The sequence below is a fragment of the Podarcis vaucheri genome, assembly GCF_965113315.1.
Source record: "Podarcis vaucheri genome assembly, chromosome: 3".
Taxonomy (NCBI): Eukaryota; Metazoa; Chordata; class Lepidosauria; order Squamata; family Lacertidae; genus Podarcis; species Podarcis vaucheri.
Genome location: NC_138761.1, coordinates 28,192,780 through 28,204,855, shown reverse-complemented (window position 1 = coordinate 28,204,855; position 12,076 = coordinate 28,192,780). Strand labels below are relative to the sequence as shown.

The following is a 12,076-nucleotide window of genomic DNA, read 5'->3' as shown; positions in this document are numbered from 1 at the left end:
GGTAGATAATTTAGTGCCATATTCCCTCCCTACCACCTCGGTTTCTTTGTATTGAACACCCTTATATTGTAACTTTGATTAAAATAGGCAATGCTCTGTTCTGTGTACTTTCCCTACATCTTCTAACTAAATCTTTGCTTACTATATCATTAGGGAAAACAACAGAACATGTATATCATTTTGTTTTACAGAGCCTAATAATTATGCCACAGAGGATTCTAAATTAATCACAGACGGTAAAACAATATTAATAATCTGCTCGGCAAACGCCAGCCTCTTTGCTCTTTGATAGATATTATTAGGCTATTACAATTTTAATTAGGCACACATTTCTCAGGGAGCCTGAAGTGGCACACCATTTACCATAAAGCTATGTAAACCATATCATTAAGGCAGCGGCAGCCAGTGTAGTTCCCTCTAGATGTTGAACTACAATTCCCATCATCCTCGACTAGTGGCTGGGGCAGATGGGAGTTGTAGTCCAACACCATCTAGTGAGAACCACACTGCATTCCCTGCCTTAATGAAATACCAGAGTTAACATAGCTTTAGCTATTTTGTCACCAAAAACTGACAGGCCATATTTGTTTAGTTATTTACAACAGCAATGGATTGAGCAAATGATTTTCCATCTTCACTCACCATCTCCGTGCAAGTTAGCTTGGTCATGAGGTTTGACCAAGGCACTTAACATTCCCAACTAGCCAACTCAATGGAGGACCATAACATTTACAGGTTCACAAAAGCAAATTTGTGATGAATTCAGAGCTAGGGAAATAGGATGCTGCTTTATATCGGGTCAGGCCATTAGTCCATCTAGCTCAGTATTGCTGACACCGACCGGCAACAATTCTCCAGTTCTTCAGACTGGTGACTTTGCTGGCCCTACCTGCAGATGCTGTGGATTGAACATTCTGCATGCAAAACAGATGTTGCACCACTGAATGATGAGTTCTTCCTCAGGTGAAATACCTGAAGAATTTTGAGGATACTCAAATTTTGAAAGGGTAGCAAAAGATGTTCTCTGTGTGCGCGTGTGCACATATCTTTAATATAGGACAATGGTTTGCCACAGACAGAAACAAACATTTTATTATTATTTTAAAAAACTAGACATTTTCAATACTATTCCGTCAGTATTTTCCTTAAACATTTCCCCTTCGTGTATTGCTGGCTGGTGGAGATAAAAATGAATTTAAACTGGAAATATTCTCGTATTTGTCAGTGCAGGGTCTTAAAAGTTTTCCCCCCCATAGGTAACTGCAACCCTTACTTCAACCTAATGACGGGGGCATTATTGGCGGGCAGGGCGGATCAGGGTCCCCTGAGCCCTAATCATCATCTTATTTATACCCCTGCCACCCTGAATGGCTTCCAACATGCATAAAAACATAATAAAATTTAAAAACTTCCCAATACAGGGCTGCCTTCAGTTGTCTTCTGAAAGTTGTATAGTTCTTTATCTCTTTCACATAGGATGGGAGGGTGTTCCACAGGACCTTTTGCACTGAGTCCCATGTCTCCTGTCTATTCTACCCTTTTCTTCCCAACTTATTTTTTTTTCCCAAGAAACAACGCCCAACAGACCTGTGAGCAAAGCACAGTGCCGTTGAGGCACCACCCACCATCTTAATTTGCCCAGAGACCTAAATCTGTGCCTAAATTAGCATACACAACTTCCATGCATGTGCCCTGAGCTGTTCAAGTACCTAGCAATTCCTCCCGCACCCAGCTAATGAACCCACGTTTTCTGCATATGGATCCATAGCAGTCTTCCTTCTTAAAATTGTGTGTGGCTAAAAAATGAAAGTCGCGGTGCAAATCTATGCAAGCTTGCTCAGAAGGGAGCCATGCTGAATTCAGCAGCAATCCCACCTGCATTAAATGGCTATACCAGTCTACAACAACCTGATGCCTTCTAGATGTTGTTGGACTACAGCTCCCGCTGTGCCTGATGGGAGTTGTAGTCCGAGCACACCTAGAGGGCTCCAGGTTAGCCTAGGCCGCCATACAAGATTTCAGCTGATGTGCATAATGATAACTTTTTTCATGCACTTTGACAGGCAGGCAGGCGGGTGGGGAAAGGGAGGTGGGGAGAAACCCTATTAAATTTCCCAAAGAATTAGCAGAACAGCTCTGCTAGAATGTATATGGCATTAAAGAAGAGAGAGAGAAAGGGTTCTGAAAAGGCTTGTCAGAACTTTTCCGAGCCCATTTCATCCGCCGGCGGCGGAAGCACAATGACCGGGCTCTTGTCAGAGCGCCACAGCCGCCACCTGCGGACCTTAGAAGGAGCGGCTGCTCTCTGCTCCCATTGATAACCCTTTGTGGTGTGAAGGGGAGAGGGAAAAGAGCCGAACGGAGGAGAACTGAAGGTCAGACAATAGACGTTGCTGCACACACTGTCTCTGAACTTTCCTCATCTCTGAAGGACAATTAATTATCAAAGCCTTTGGGGCAGGTCGAAGCAAAGGGAAAGCCTACTGCTGGCCCAGCAACTCCAGCCGTTTCGCTCTCTGTGTTTGCTAAATGGCCCAGCCTGTTGGAAAGCTAAAGCAGCAGCCACCAGAAATAAGGCAATAGATTGCATCTAGGGGTGGGTGGCTAGGAAAGCAGACGATTCCTAGCTAGATATAGTGTGCGCAAGCTTGGCCTCGTATCGCTCTATTATCCACACACACAAAGCAGGCAAGGGCAATTGCGCCCCGTCTTCCCCGCCAAAAAAGCCACAGGGTAGGTTGGAGTCAGGAAAAAACGTCCTCGCCGTGGTGCGTTAAAAAGGATGGTCCCTTCTCTCTCTCCCCCACCCCTTCTCTCCGCCAAATCACTTCACAGAGGCAGAAAAACAGACAAACACAAAAGAGTTTGAGACTTTTTCTCCGACATTAAATAGAGTAACTGATAAGGTCAGACATATGATACCTAAAGACATGAATCTGTGAACTCTTGAAGTCAAAGGACCTCTCTGTGCAAAGGAACAATCTTTCAAAGGAAACAGATCACAGAACCTCCACTGAATCCCCTTTAAACTTTATGAAGCAGGAGGGGAAAAAGCTCTAAGTAAGGAAGCCTGACAGAAGAGCCTTGAACTATTTTCTGAAGGAAAGATGAGACCCTCACTAGGCTGCCACAAAACATCTTTTTTTTCTCTCCTAAAGGCTCTTCTGAACTTTGATATGTGCCAAGACACCACTATTGAAAGCTGTATAATTATGTGCTATAACCACTGTAGAAAATGCTTTGTTCACCTCAACAAAGAACAATAAGCAAAGTAAAGTGACATTACACTGTATCTTTTTCTTTAAGAATGTTGAGAGAGGTCACGGTACATTATAACTAATAGAGCTGTTGAGTAAGGAGGTTTAAAAACTTGATCTTGCTGTGCTTAAATGTAACCCAATGGGGGAAAATAGTCAGAGGGAGCTAGAAAATCTAATGACATTAAATCAAATAGCCCGCACATCATTTCAGGCCTATCTCATTGTAGCAGCAAACACCTTGAATCCAAGGGGGATAAATAACAAAATGAGAGTTTCCTGACTCAAAAACTACATATACCCTCAACTGCCATGCCTGGTTCAGCTGATTAAATACTGTTTGAGGAAGAACTTCCTCAGCTGAACCAGAAACAACAATTGAATGTATAATTATTATTAGGGGTCCACACAAGGTTCATTGACAATTAAAAGTGGCATTTACAATCCTGTTACAGCGCCACTTTATGCTTGCATAACTTTTGCAACTGAATTTAATAAAATGAGATATACTGGCTGAGCTGAGGGAAACTGTCTTCCTGAAGGATGTTTTCATACTTTTTAAAGAAATAAAAATCAACATTGTTTAAGATGCAACGAGATAGCTACAACGTCTCTATATTTTTGATGGAAAATAGAGGAACAAAGTTCTGCCACGAATCCCATTCTGCAATCTTTCCATTCATTGATTTTGGATATAATTAATCAGCCCAGCAGGAATATTTTAATTATTTTCAAACCCCAATGTTTAAGTTTCAAATTCTTCTGTTGCACATCAGAGGAATTAGAGCTTATTATGAAATAATAATAATAATAATAATAATAATAATAATAATAATAATAATAAAAAATGTGCACGTGTAACTAAGACTGCTATCAAATGTCTGAAGAATACATGTAGCCAGGCATTTTCAATATATAACAAAGTGCAAATGAAGTCCTATTACTCTGATTGCAAAGTGCAAACTAATGTCCTATCATTGTTACAGCCGCATCAAACTTCTTTAAAACTGATGCCTCCCGCTTTTTTTGTTGCATACTTTAAAATAATATTTTTAGCCCTGGTAGCCTGTTAGAACTTTCTCACTCAAAATGTGAAGCCTAGGTTTAAGGCATCCTTTAAGGCACAGGCACTCAGCCTAGGTGGTACCAAAGGTTAAATGCACAGTGCTACATAGTTTTTGAAGTCTGATTCCAGAATGTTTGCAACAGTATTGCTGGTAAACATGCCATGGATGTTAGAAAGTCAGAACCACAACCAATTAATCAAATTCAGCTAATTTTGACCCGTTGTTTCATTAGGGTGAAAGTCGCTTACATATTTCACAGGGATATGTCTGAGGCTTTAGCCAAGCAAACTAAAAGCCAGGGGGGCATGAAATGCTCTGCAGTCTGTATGTGGATTGTTGTTAACTTTCAGACTTAAAGCAAAATAGTACGTACATTATATAATGGGTAGAACAATCAGCAGTTTGGCATTTTAGTTAATGCTAAGTTACATGTATTGTATTAGGGGAGCGTGTTTGAAGATTTTAAATCAGCATCGATAGACATGACTTTAGAAAATGATACACTTGAAAGATTATAGAATTGTGAGAGATCCGAGAAATAATAGCGCACTGTAGTTGGTTAGACAATGACCAGCCCACAATGTTACATCTATTCCTTTATACCAAAGTTTCCAACCTTTGGGGGCCCACGACAGATTTGAAGTTTTGAGAGGGTGCCACACCCTCTTCCTTCTCTTCCCCCTCCCTTTGGTAATTCTACACAGACACACCCCTTCCTGACGCAGAGAGCAAGCGCACGCACACTGGGCTTTCCTGTCGGCTCTGAAGGTCTGTGTTGGTACAGTCCACAGTAAAAGTTACAGAGCTGGTGCTTGCCAGCATTACAAAAACACTGATGAAGTTACAGGCAAAGATTGTCACGGATCTTCACAAAATTTACATATGATGAAAACCAAAGCACCAAGAAATTACAGGACACCTCTGGATGCAGAGGTAACCAATGATTTGGTGGTAGTTTTCAGAGTAACCCTTGTAAAAGTTATGAGGATACATGCCTTGTATTCATGTTTTTGAGTCATGGCAGTGCTGGAAAACACCAGTCATGAGGTTTTTTTTTCATTTCAGTCAATGGATACAGATGTTTCTGTTATGTGATATTGGGAGGATGAAAAAACCACACAATTTCAAGAGACTCTGTTTTACTGCAGCCAATCTGTGTGTGTGTGTGTGCGCGCGCACACACTCTATTTCTTTTTCCTCATCCCCTACAGATCTCACTTTTTCTCTCTCTGGTTCTCCCCTAGTTATTCCATTTTCCTGCCTGGGCATCCAATATTGCTCCCATTTCTCTTCTCCTCTCTTGGCCATTCAACTTCCTTTTCAGCTTCTAATCTGAACATTGGAAAACACACACAACTAGAAAATGAAGTGGGAAAGAGTGGCCCTCTTTCAACCTCCTCCTTAAGTTCCCTTTTTTCGGAGGGGGGTGAACCTCTTCCCCATCACATGACACAGGGACTTTTCAGCTTAAATTTCTAAGTAATTGCTTATGAAAGGCAAACAGAGACTACCCACTTGTCAGAAATTACAGTGACTGAAACACTATTTATGAAAGTATATCACAATTTATTGTATTCAAATCTACTACGAATGTCCATATTATAAACAAACATGCTCATAAAACAGGTGCATATATTACTGGCTATACTGTCCACTTTTTATTTCGTGCATTCTTATTGTATATATTTATTTCTAATTTCAAACACCATGTGTGCAGCAGTGTACCAGGAAGCCCCTCCATTGAAAGCCTTCCACCACTCGCTTCAATGCAACTGTCAGCTTCTAGGGGCTCATGTAGCAGACACTTCCATTGAATAGGGGAGGGTAGACTTTGCAAGGAATACCTGCACACACTGGCAGTCACTGCAACAAGGTGCTGCTTGCACAACTAGCATCCTTAGCTGCCTACCTTTTGGCTCCAAGGATACTCCAGCATGTCTCATGAGACCTTTCAGCTGTCTCTCTCCATAAAATTAACACTGCAAGCCTTGTTCAGGGGTTTTACATACAGTTAATACATGCACAAGTGGGGAAGTGGGGCCACGCCAAATCTGAACAGGCATCTATAGGGATATAGAACATGATCTGGAACCTTGAGCAACCAGGGTTCCAGATTGCAAAGGTTCCCTTCCTTCAAATGTTTGCAGAGCACTGTATGCATCGATGTCTGGGTGAAGGGCTACTGGGGATGGCCCCTCTCCTCACACACCTGTTTTCCTTTACTGTAAGCATAGTGTTCGCTATAGCATTTAGCAGGTTGATCCCCAATACCGTTTAATCCACAAAACAATTAAATACAACAAGGCAGCAACATGTGTACCAGATATGTAGGTTCCACACTCTGTATGGTGTATGAGTCAGCCTTTGGCTTATCTTCCATACTGCATGTATAGCCTTTAAGCAGGTATACAGGCAAGAGTGCCTATGCAGGTTGGCTCTGAAGATGTGGTCCACACCATGGAAAAGGGCTGGTTGACTGCCATGAGCAAGTCCAATTTACACAGAACATATGCATAAGGGGAAGTCCATGAGTCTCGTTCCTGTATCCCACCATGGGCATAACTACACGCTTCTCACGGCACGTGATAACTGAGGGCCACATGACATGGGAGTTCTGCTACTGGATTTCCAGACACCTTCCTCCTATCTCCTCAAAGCAGCTGCAGAAGGCCCTGATTTTTGTAAGGCAGGATGGAGAGTTTAACTCTTGTTTTCAATGCCCGTTCTCAAATGCAAATCAACTTCCCAAAGCTACTTTTAGTTGCAAAGTAGGCACATCCATGCATGAGTATTTATGCAATGTATCTATTTTATATCTAGGAGCTCACAGTGAACCACAACTGGCGTGGAATGCATGTTGATAGGGGGTGTGCAGCTAATTTGCTTCCCAAATGCCAATTCTGTATGTTTTAAAGGGGGGAAACAGCAATTTACACAGGTACATAGGGTGGAATTCAACATAGTGCTAAGTGGGGTATGCCAGCACAGAATGAGATCTGCTTGTGCAATGGGACTTCCCCCTCTTACACCCCAACCTCTGCAGCAGATTTAAAGGGTATGGGGAACAAAGCGGGAAAGGTCTCATTCACAAGTGGACCTCATTCCATGCACATAACAACTCGGTTGAATCCCACCAGTACATTTCACAATCACTTCTTTTCTCCTCAGATAAATTTGCCCAAGTATGAAATGCAATGGGGAAAGCTGTATCTAAGTGCAATCGGAACAAAGTGTAATATGAACAAGTGCTCCTCATCTAGGTTGAATTGATCTGCCACTCACAGCGTACAAGCAATTAGATTTCTGCAAAATCCCAAAATGTTCAGTGGCCATTCACAAGTTGGATATGCTAGCCTACCTAATCTTTAGGTGGGCAAGGAAGTTGAAGATAAACTGGAACTGGTCCATTGCTACTACCACTAGATAACTGGGGGAAAGCCGGTGGGAGAACAAAGAGCTAACTAAATCCACCCTAACAATTAAATATTAAAACCAAATAATATGTGTGTGTGTGTGACTTATGTAAGAAACCCATAGAAAGCTGCTGTCTCTTTCATGTTCTAGAATCATAGAATCATAGAGTTGGAAGAGACCACAAGGGCCATCGAGTCCAACCCCCTGCCAAGCAGGAAATCCCTTTAATATATTCTCTGCAAACCATCCAGGATAAGTATGTTTCTATCGCATTTGGAGTGCATATCTAGATGTCTACTTGCAAGTTCAATGGAGCTTTGTTCTAAGTGTGTCTAGAATTGCAGTCTTTAGATACTTGAGTTTAAAACATACTAGAGATTACACAAACAGCACACATAGCCGCTGAGGTGTTTTTTGTTTTGCTTATTTAGGAGGGAGAGCTTCTATTTAATGTGTGCTGAAAACATAAATGAATTACGGTGGAGTAGGATGCTCTATAAGTTACCATTTGTGAAAACAGTAACGCGCAAGGATGGACATATGAAAATCCTCCTTCCCCAGCACGCGTATCTTTAATTCATCAGAATGTAAGTTTTGCTTACTACTGAAGATGATTTGGTTCAGTTTTGTGTTGCAGCTGAGCCTAATGTGTTCACAATTTCAACTGACCTCCAATGACAGAAACACAGAAACAAATTGGTACGCTTCTCGCAAACAGAGAGAGATTACTCGTTCAGTCACCAAATCCTTCTGCAAGGTGTTTCAGCTACCTCTGGCTATGAGCCTGAGGCGATTGTGACAAATCTAAAGTAAGGAGGCATGAGGATTGTTAAGGATCTTATTTGAGTTCTGTTAACAGCTGCTGGCGGCTCCAAGGCATTGTGAAAGGAAGTCAGAAAAGCCAGCTCGTATGTTAGAGCAAAGGCAGGCCCTAGCAGCTCCACAGTGGGTTGAGGATGTGTTTCGTATGAACTGCTGAAGGACATTCATGAGTCTAAAAAGCATGTGTGTTGTCCACAGGGATGCCGCTTGCACCATGTGTGCTGTGGCTCTGGCAGGTGTATGTTGAGTAATAGATCTTAAGGAAAACAGGTTCCATAATTCGCCCAGAGTCCCTTCTTTTCTATGAGATTTTATCCCCATTTCTTCAATACGTTATGAATGTTAACTCCGTAAGAGGAAGCGAGCAGAAAAGGTTTAGGAAAATCCATTTAAATTATTTAAGATGAAAGGCATATCAGGCTTCAATTATATTAAAGGATCAGCAATAAAAGTATGAAGGGGAGGAACTCTGATGATGCTAAATATGGAAAATGCTCCATTTGCTCAAGGACTTCAGATCCAATTTCAACACCACAGTACATGTCATTTTTGCTTCAGTGCTAGTCACCTGGGCTGGCCGCTGATCAGGCAAGAATGCATACCTTCAGATTAAACGATATGCAGTAATGGCCTGTTCAGGTCCAGGTTTTCAGCCTAGTGCGTGGAGTTGTGGATAGAAGTCTTAAAGCTGCCATCCAGCTATTTGTATGAATTAGGAATTTCATAGCCATGCATTTGAACACAAGTGAAAGGGGTTCTGTGTTATAAGAAATTAACTTATTGGGGGGCAAAACTTATGCTGCAATCTCCAGATCAGATAATTGCAAACTACTGGGAACAATATACCATAGGTGTTATGTTGCAGCCTCAGGCTGCCCCAATTAAAAGCCATTTCCTCCATGCTTTAAACTGTGCAACATAGAAAGACTCACATGGGTAGCTCAAAGACAGAAAGAGGGCAACACAATATATAAATGCATATTAATGCTTTTACATTTTCAGACAGAGACGTGATTTATGAGAAGAGGCTCATATTGTGAAATTGTACATATAACCCTTATTCATCTTCTGCTAAATTGTTATTAGGAGGGTGTCAAATGCACTTTCCTTTTGTTTTTGTTCTTGGTTTCTTCAGAAGAAGCTCCATCCAAGAGTAGTGTAGTCATTGGCCCACCAGAGGTTGCTGGACTCCAACTCCCATCAGCCCCAGTCAGCATGGCCCATAAAAGGCCAGGGACAATTGGAGCTACAGTCCAGCAGCATCTAGAACAGGGTTTCCCAAACTTGGGTCTCCAGCTGCTTTTGGACTACAATTCCAATCATCCCTGACCACTGGTCTTGCTAGCTAGGAATGGTGGGAGTTGTAGTCCGAAAACAACTGGAGACCCGAGTTTGGGAAACCCTGATCTAGAGGGATCTTCACTAGCCACCACCGCAAGGTAGGGCACACATTTGATAAAGAATAAGCCTGGTGGGCCATGGCTGTTTTGTTTTGGCAACACATACTGAAATAAAAAGCTCTGGTGAATGAGTAAGAGTAGAAGTGAAATCTGCATCCTAACCTTCTGCGTCCCTTTCCAACTGAATCACTTAGATGTGGTGATGATGGTGATGGCAATCACTTTAGAAATGCTTCAGAGCACGTTTTTGTACCTAGCGCAGTACTACTTCCATAGCCCTTGCCACCCCTTTTGACCACGCCACTGTGCAGCTTATACCAAACAATGTGGCCCATCCTTTGAGCAGATAATACCAACGCACTGCCACAAGGCTTCAATGCCACAGAGTGACAACTCCCAGAAGCCCCTCTCGCCTCATCCCTGCATCTGACAGTGCAAAATGCTTATCATCAGCACGAAGGAATTTGCCACCGTGGGGCTTACGGAAGGTCAGCAGGTTAGCAACAATCGCTTGCTGAGCCAAGGCCTCGGTGATTGGCTCATACCCGCTCATTGTTGGCCTGTAAGGAAGAGTTTCAATCAAAGCTGCCAATCCACGGGGTATAATCCAGAGACATTTAGATAGGCCTAGTCCCCGTTGATTTCAATGGAACCGAGACACAACTAAGTCGTGCTTTTGTTTGTTTTTGTTTCGCTCGCGAGCTGCATTTTCTGTCCGGGTTGCAAAACGATTAACTACAGTCAAAAGATCTCGAGTAGGGTGGCTTTTTCAAGAAAATAGCTCTCAAAAATGTAGCTGAAACGCAAGCAACCCAAATGCAGCGCTCTGCTATCGAGACAGAAAAGTTTCCTGCTTTCTGCTAAGGCAGGCAAAAATGACCTTCTTCCCTTTTTAACAAAACATAGAACAAAACACATTAACATCATTCGCAAGGTGGGCACTGTAAAAGAAACAGTTTCCAAAATAAGTGAAAATGCATAAAAAAGGGAGGGGGAAAAGAAAATTTCAATTATATGCATGCATAGAAGAGGAAGAAACCCAGAAATGTCACAGCGTACCTCAAAGTCATTTGCCTTATTGTAGTGCATGTTGAGGGCTCTGTACAGCTCACAGTCTCTGGTTATGGACAGCTCTTCAGTGCTTGTTACCCCGTCGTTGATGGCTTGGCGTGCGTACTTCTCCATCTGAATGTAGTAGAACTCACGGAAATTGCTAAACCACTTGATGAGCTGAGAGGTAATACATCTGTTGAACTGTGGAAATCAGAAGAGCAAGAAGGATTAGAGCGTTGACACGTTCTCTCTTTTCTCCCCATTTCACAACATCCTTTCTTACATCCACCCCTTCTCTTCCACCCACCCCGTAGCCAAGCTTCAAAAGCCTTTTTTAAACCCAAGGGGTAAAGAGGCTTGAGTGGTCGAGTCAAATGATAGAAAAATGCTGCACCAATTTTTTAAATCGGAAAGGATTGGATCTCGTTCCTAAGGTTGCTAAAGAGCACTGCTGTTCTATCAAGTTATGTATCATACATAGAAAGCACTTTCAAATTTCGAGTCACCACTAGCAAACTTCTAGGCTCTTACAGGAGGAGATGTCCAGGACTTTCCAGGTTTGTGCTGATGTATTTTGTCCAATATAAGAGATGAGTGGCCAAAACAGTAAAATGTGACTATGTCTTGCCCATTGAAGGCAATTATTTATGGAGCCACATATAAGATGGGTGGGGTTGCAATGTGTTTCCTGTTATGTAGCAGTTATTCCCCACAAATAAAAGTGTGAAATCAATTTAGAAAATATTTATGGGCAGGTGGTGTAACGGACATAAGTAACTTGAGGTTGGTTACATTTCAGTGTGTCACATAGATCTGATGCAAAATTCCTTTCTCGTTCTATGTCAAGCTAAAAAGAATTCCCCTCTCTCTTTATTGCACACACTCTAAACAAAAATGGGGCCTTCCTATAGGGTTGCTCTCACTTTGCAAAAAATAAATTTATAAATTTGCATGTGACTTGTAGATGCTTATCATATCCTGAGTATCAAAATCCGCAAATTCTCCTTTAATCCCTAGGCATTCCATCCAGCAAATTTAAAGTTTTCCAGCTCATCCGTAAGAT

General features: G+C 42.1%; 1 protein-coding gene and 1 long non-coding RNA gene across 4 annotated transcripts in view; both read right to left on the bottom strand.

Annotated features, from left to right (window-relative positions):
* LOC309529784 overlaps positions 1–12,076 on the bottom strand; it is a 760,251-nt gene that overhangs the window by 313,663 nt on the left and 434,512 nt on the right. The window lies entirely within an intron of this gene.
* PROX1 (prospero homeobox 1) overlaps positions 1–12,076 on the bottom strand; it is a 76,853-nt gene that overhangs the window by 36,724 nt on the left and 28,053 nt on the right. For both annotated transcript variants that reach the window (XM_082217507.1, XM_082217508.1), the window contains one exon: positions 11,020–11,214. In XM_082217507.1, the coding sequence (XP_082073633.1) occupies positions 11,020–11,214 (195 nt within the window). The remainder of the gene's footprint in view (positions 1–11,019; positions 11,215–12,076) is intronic.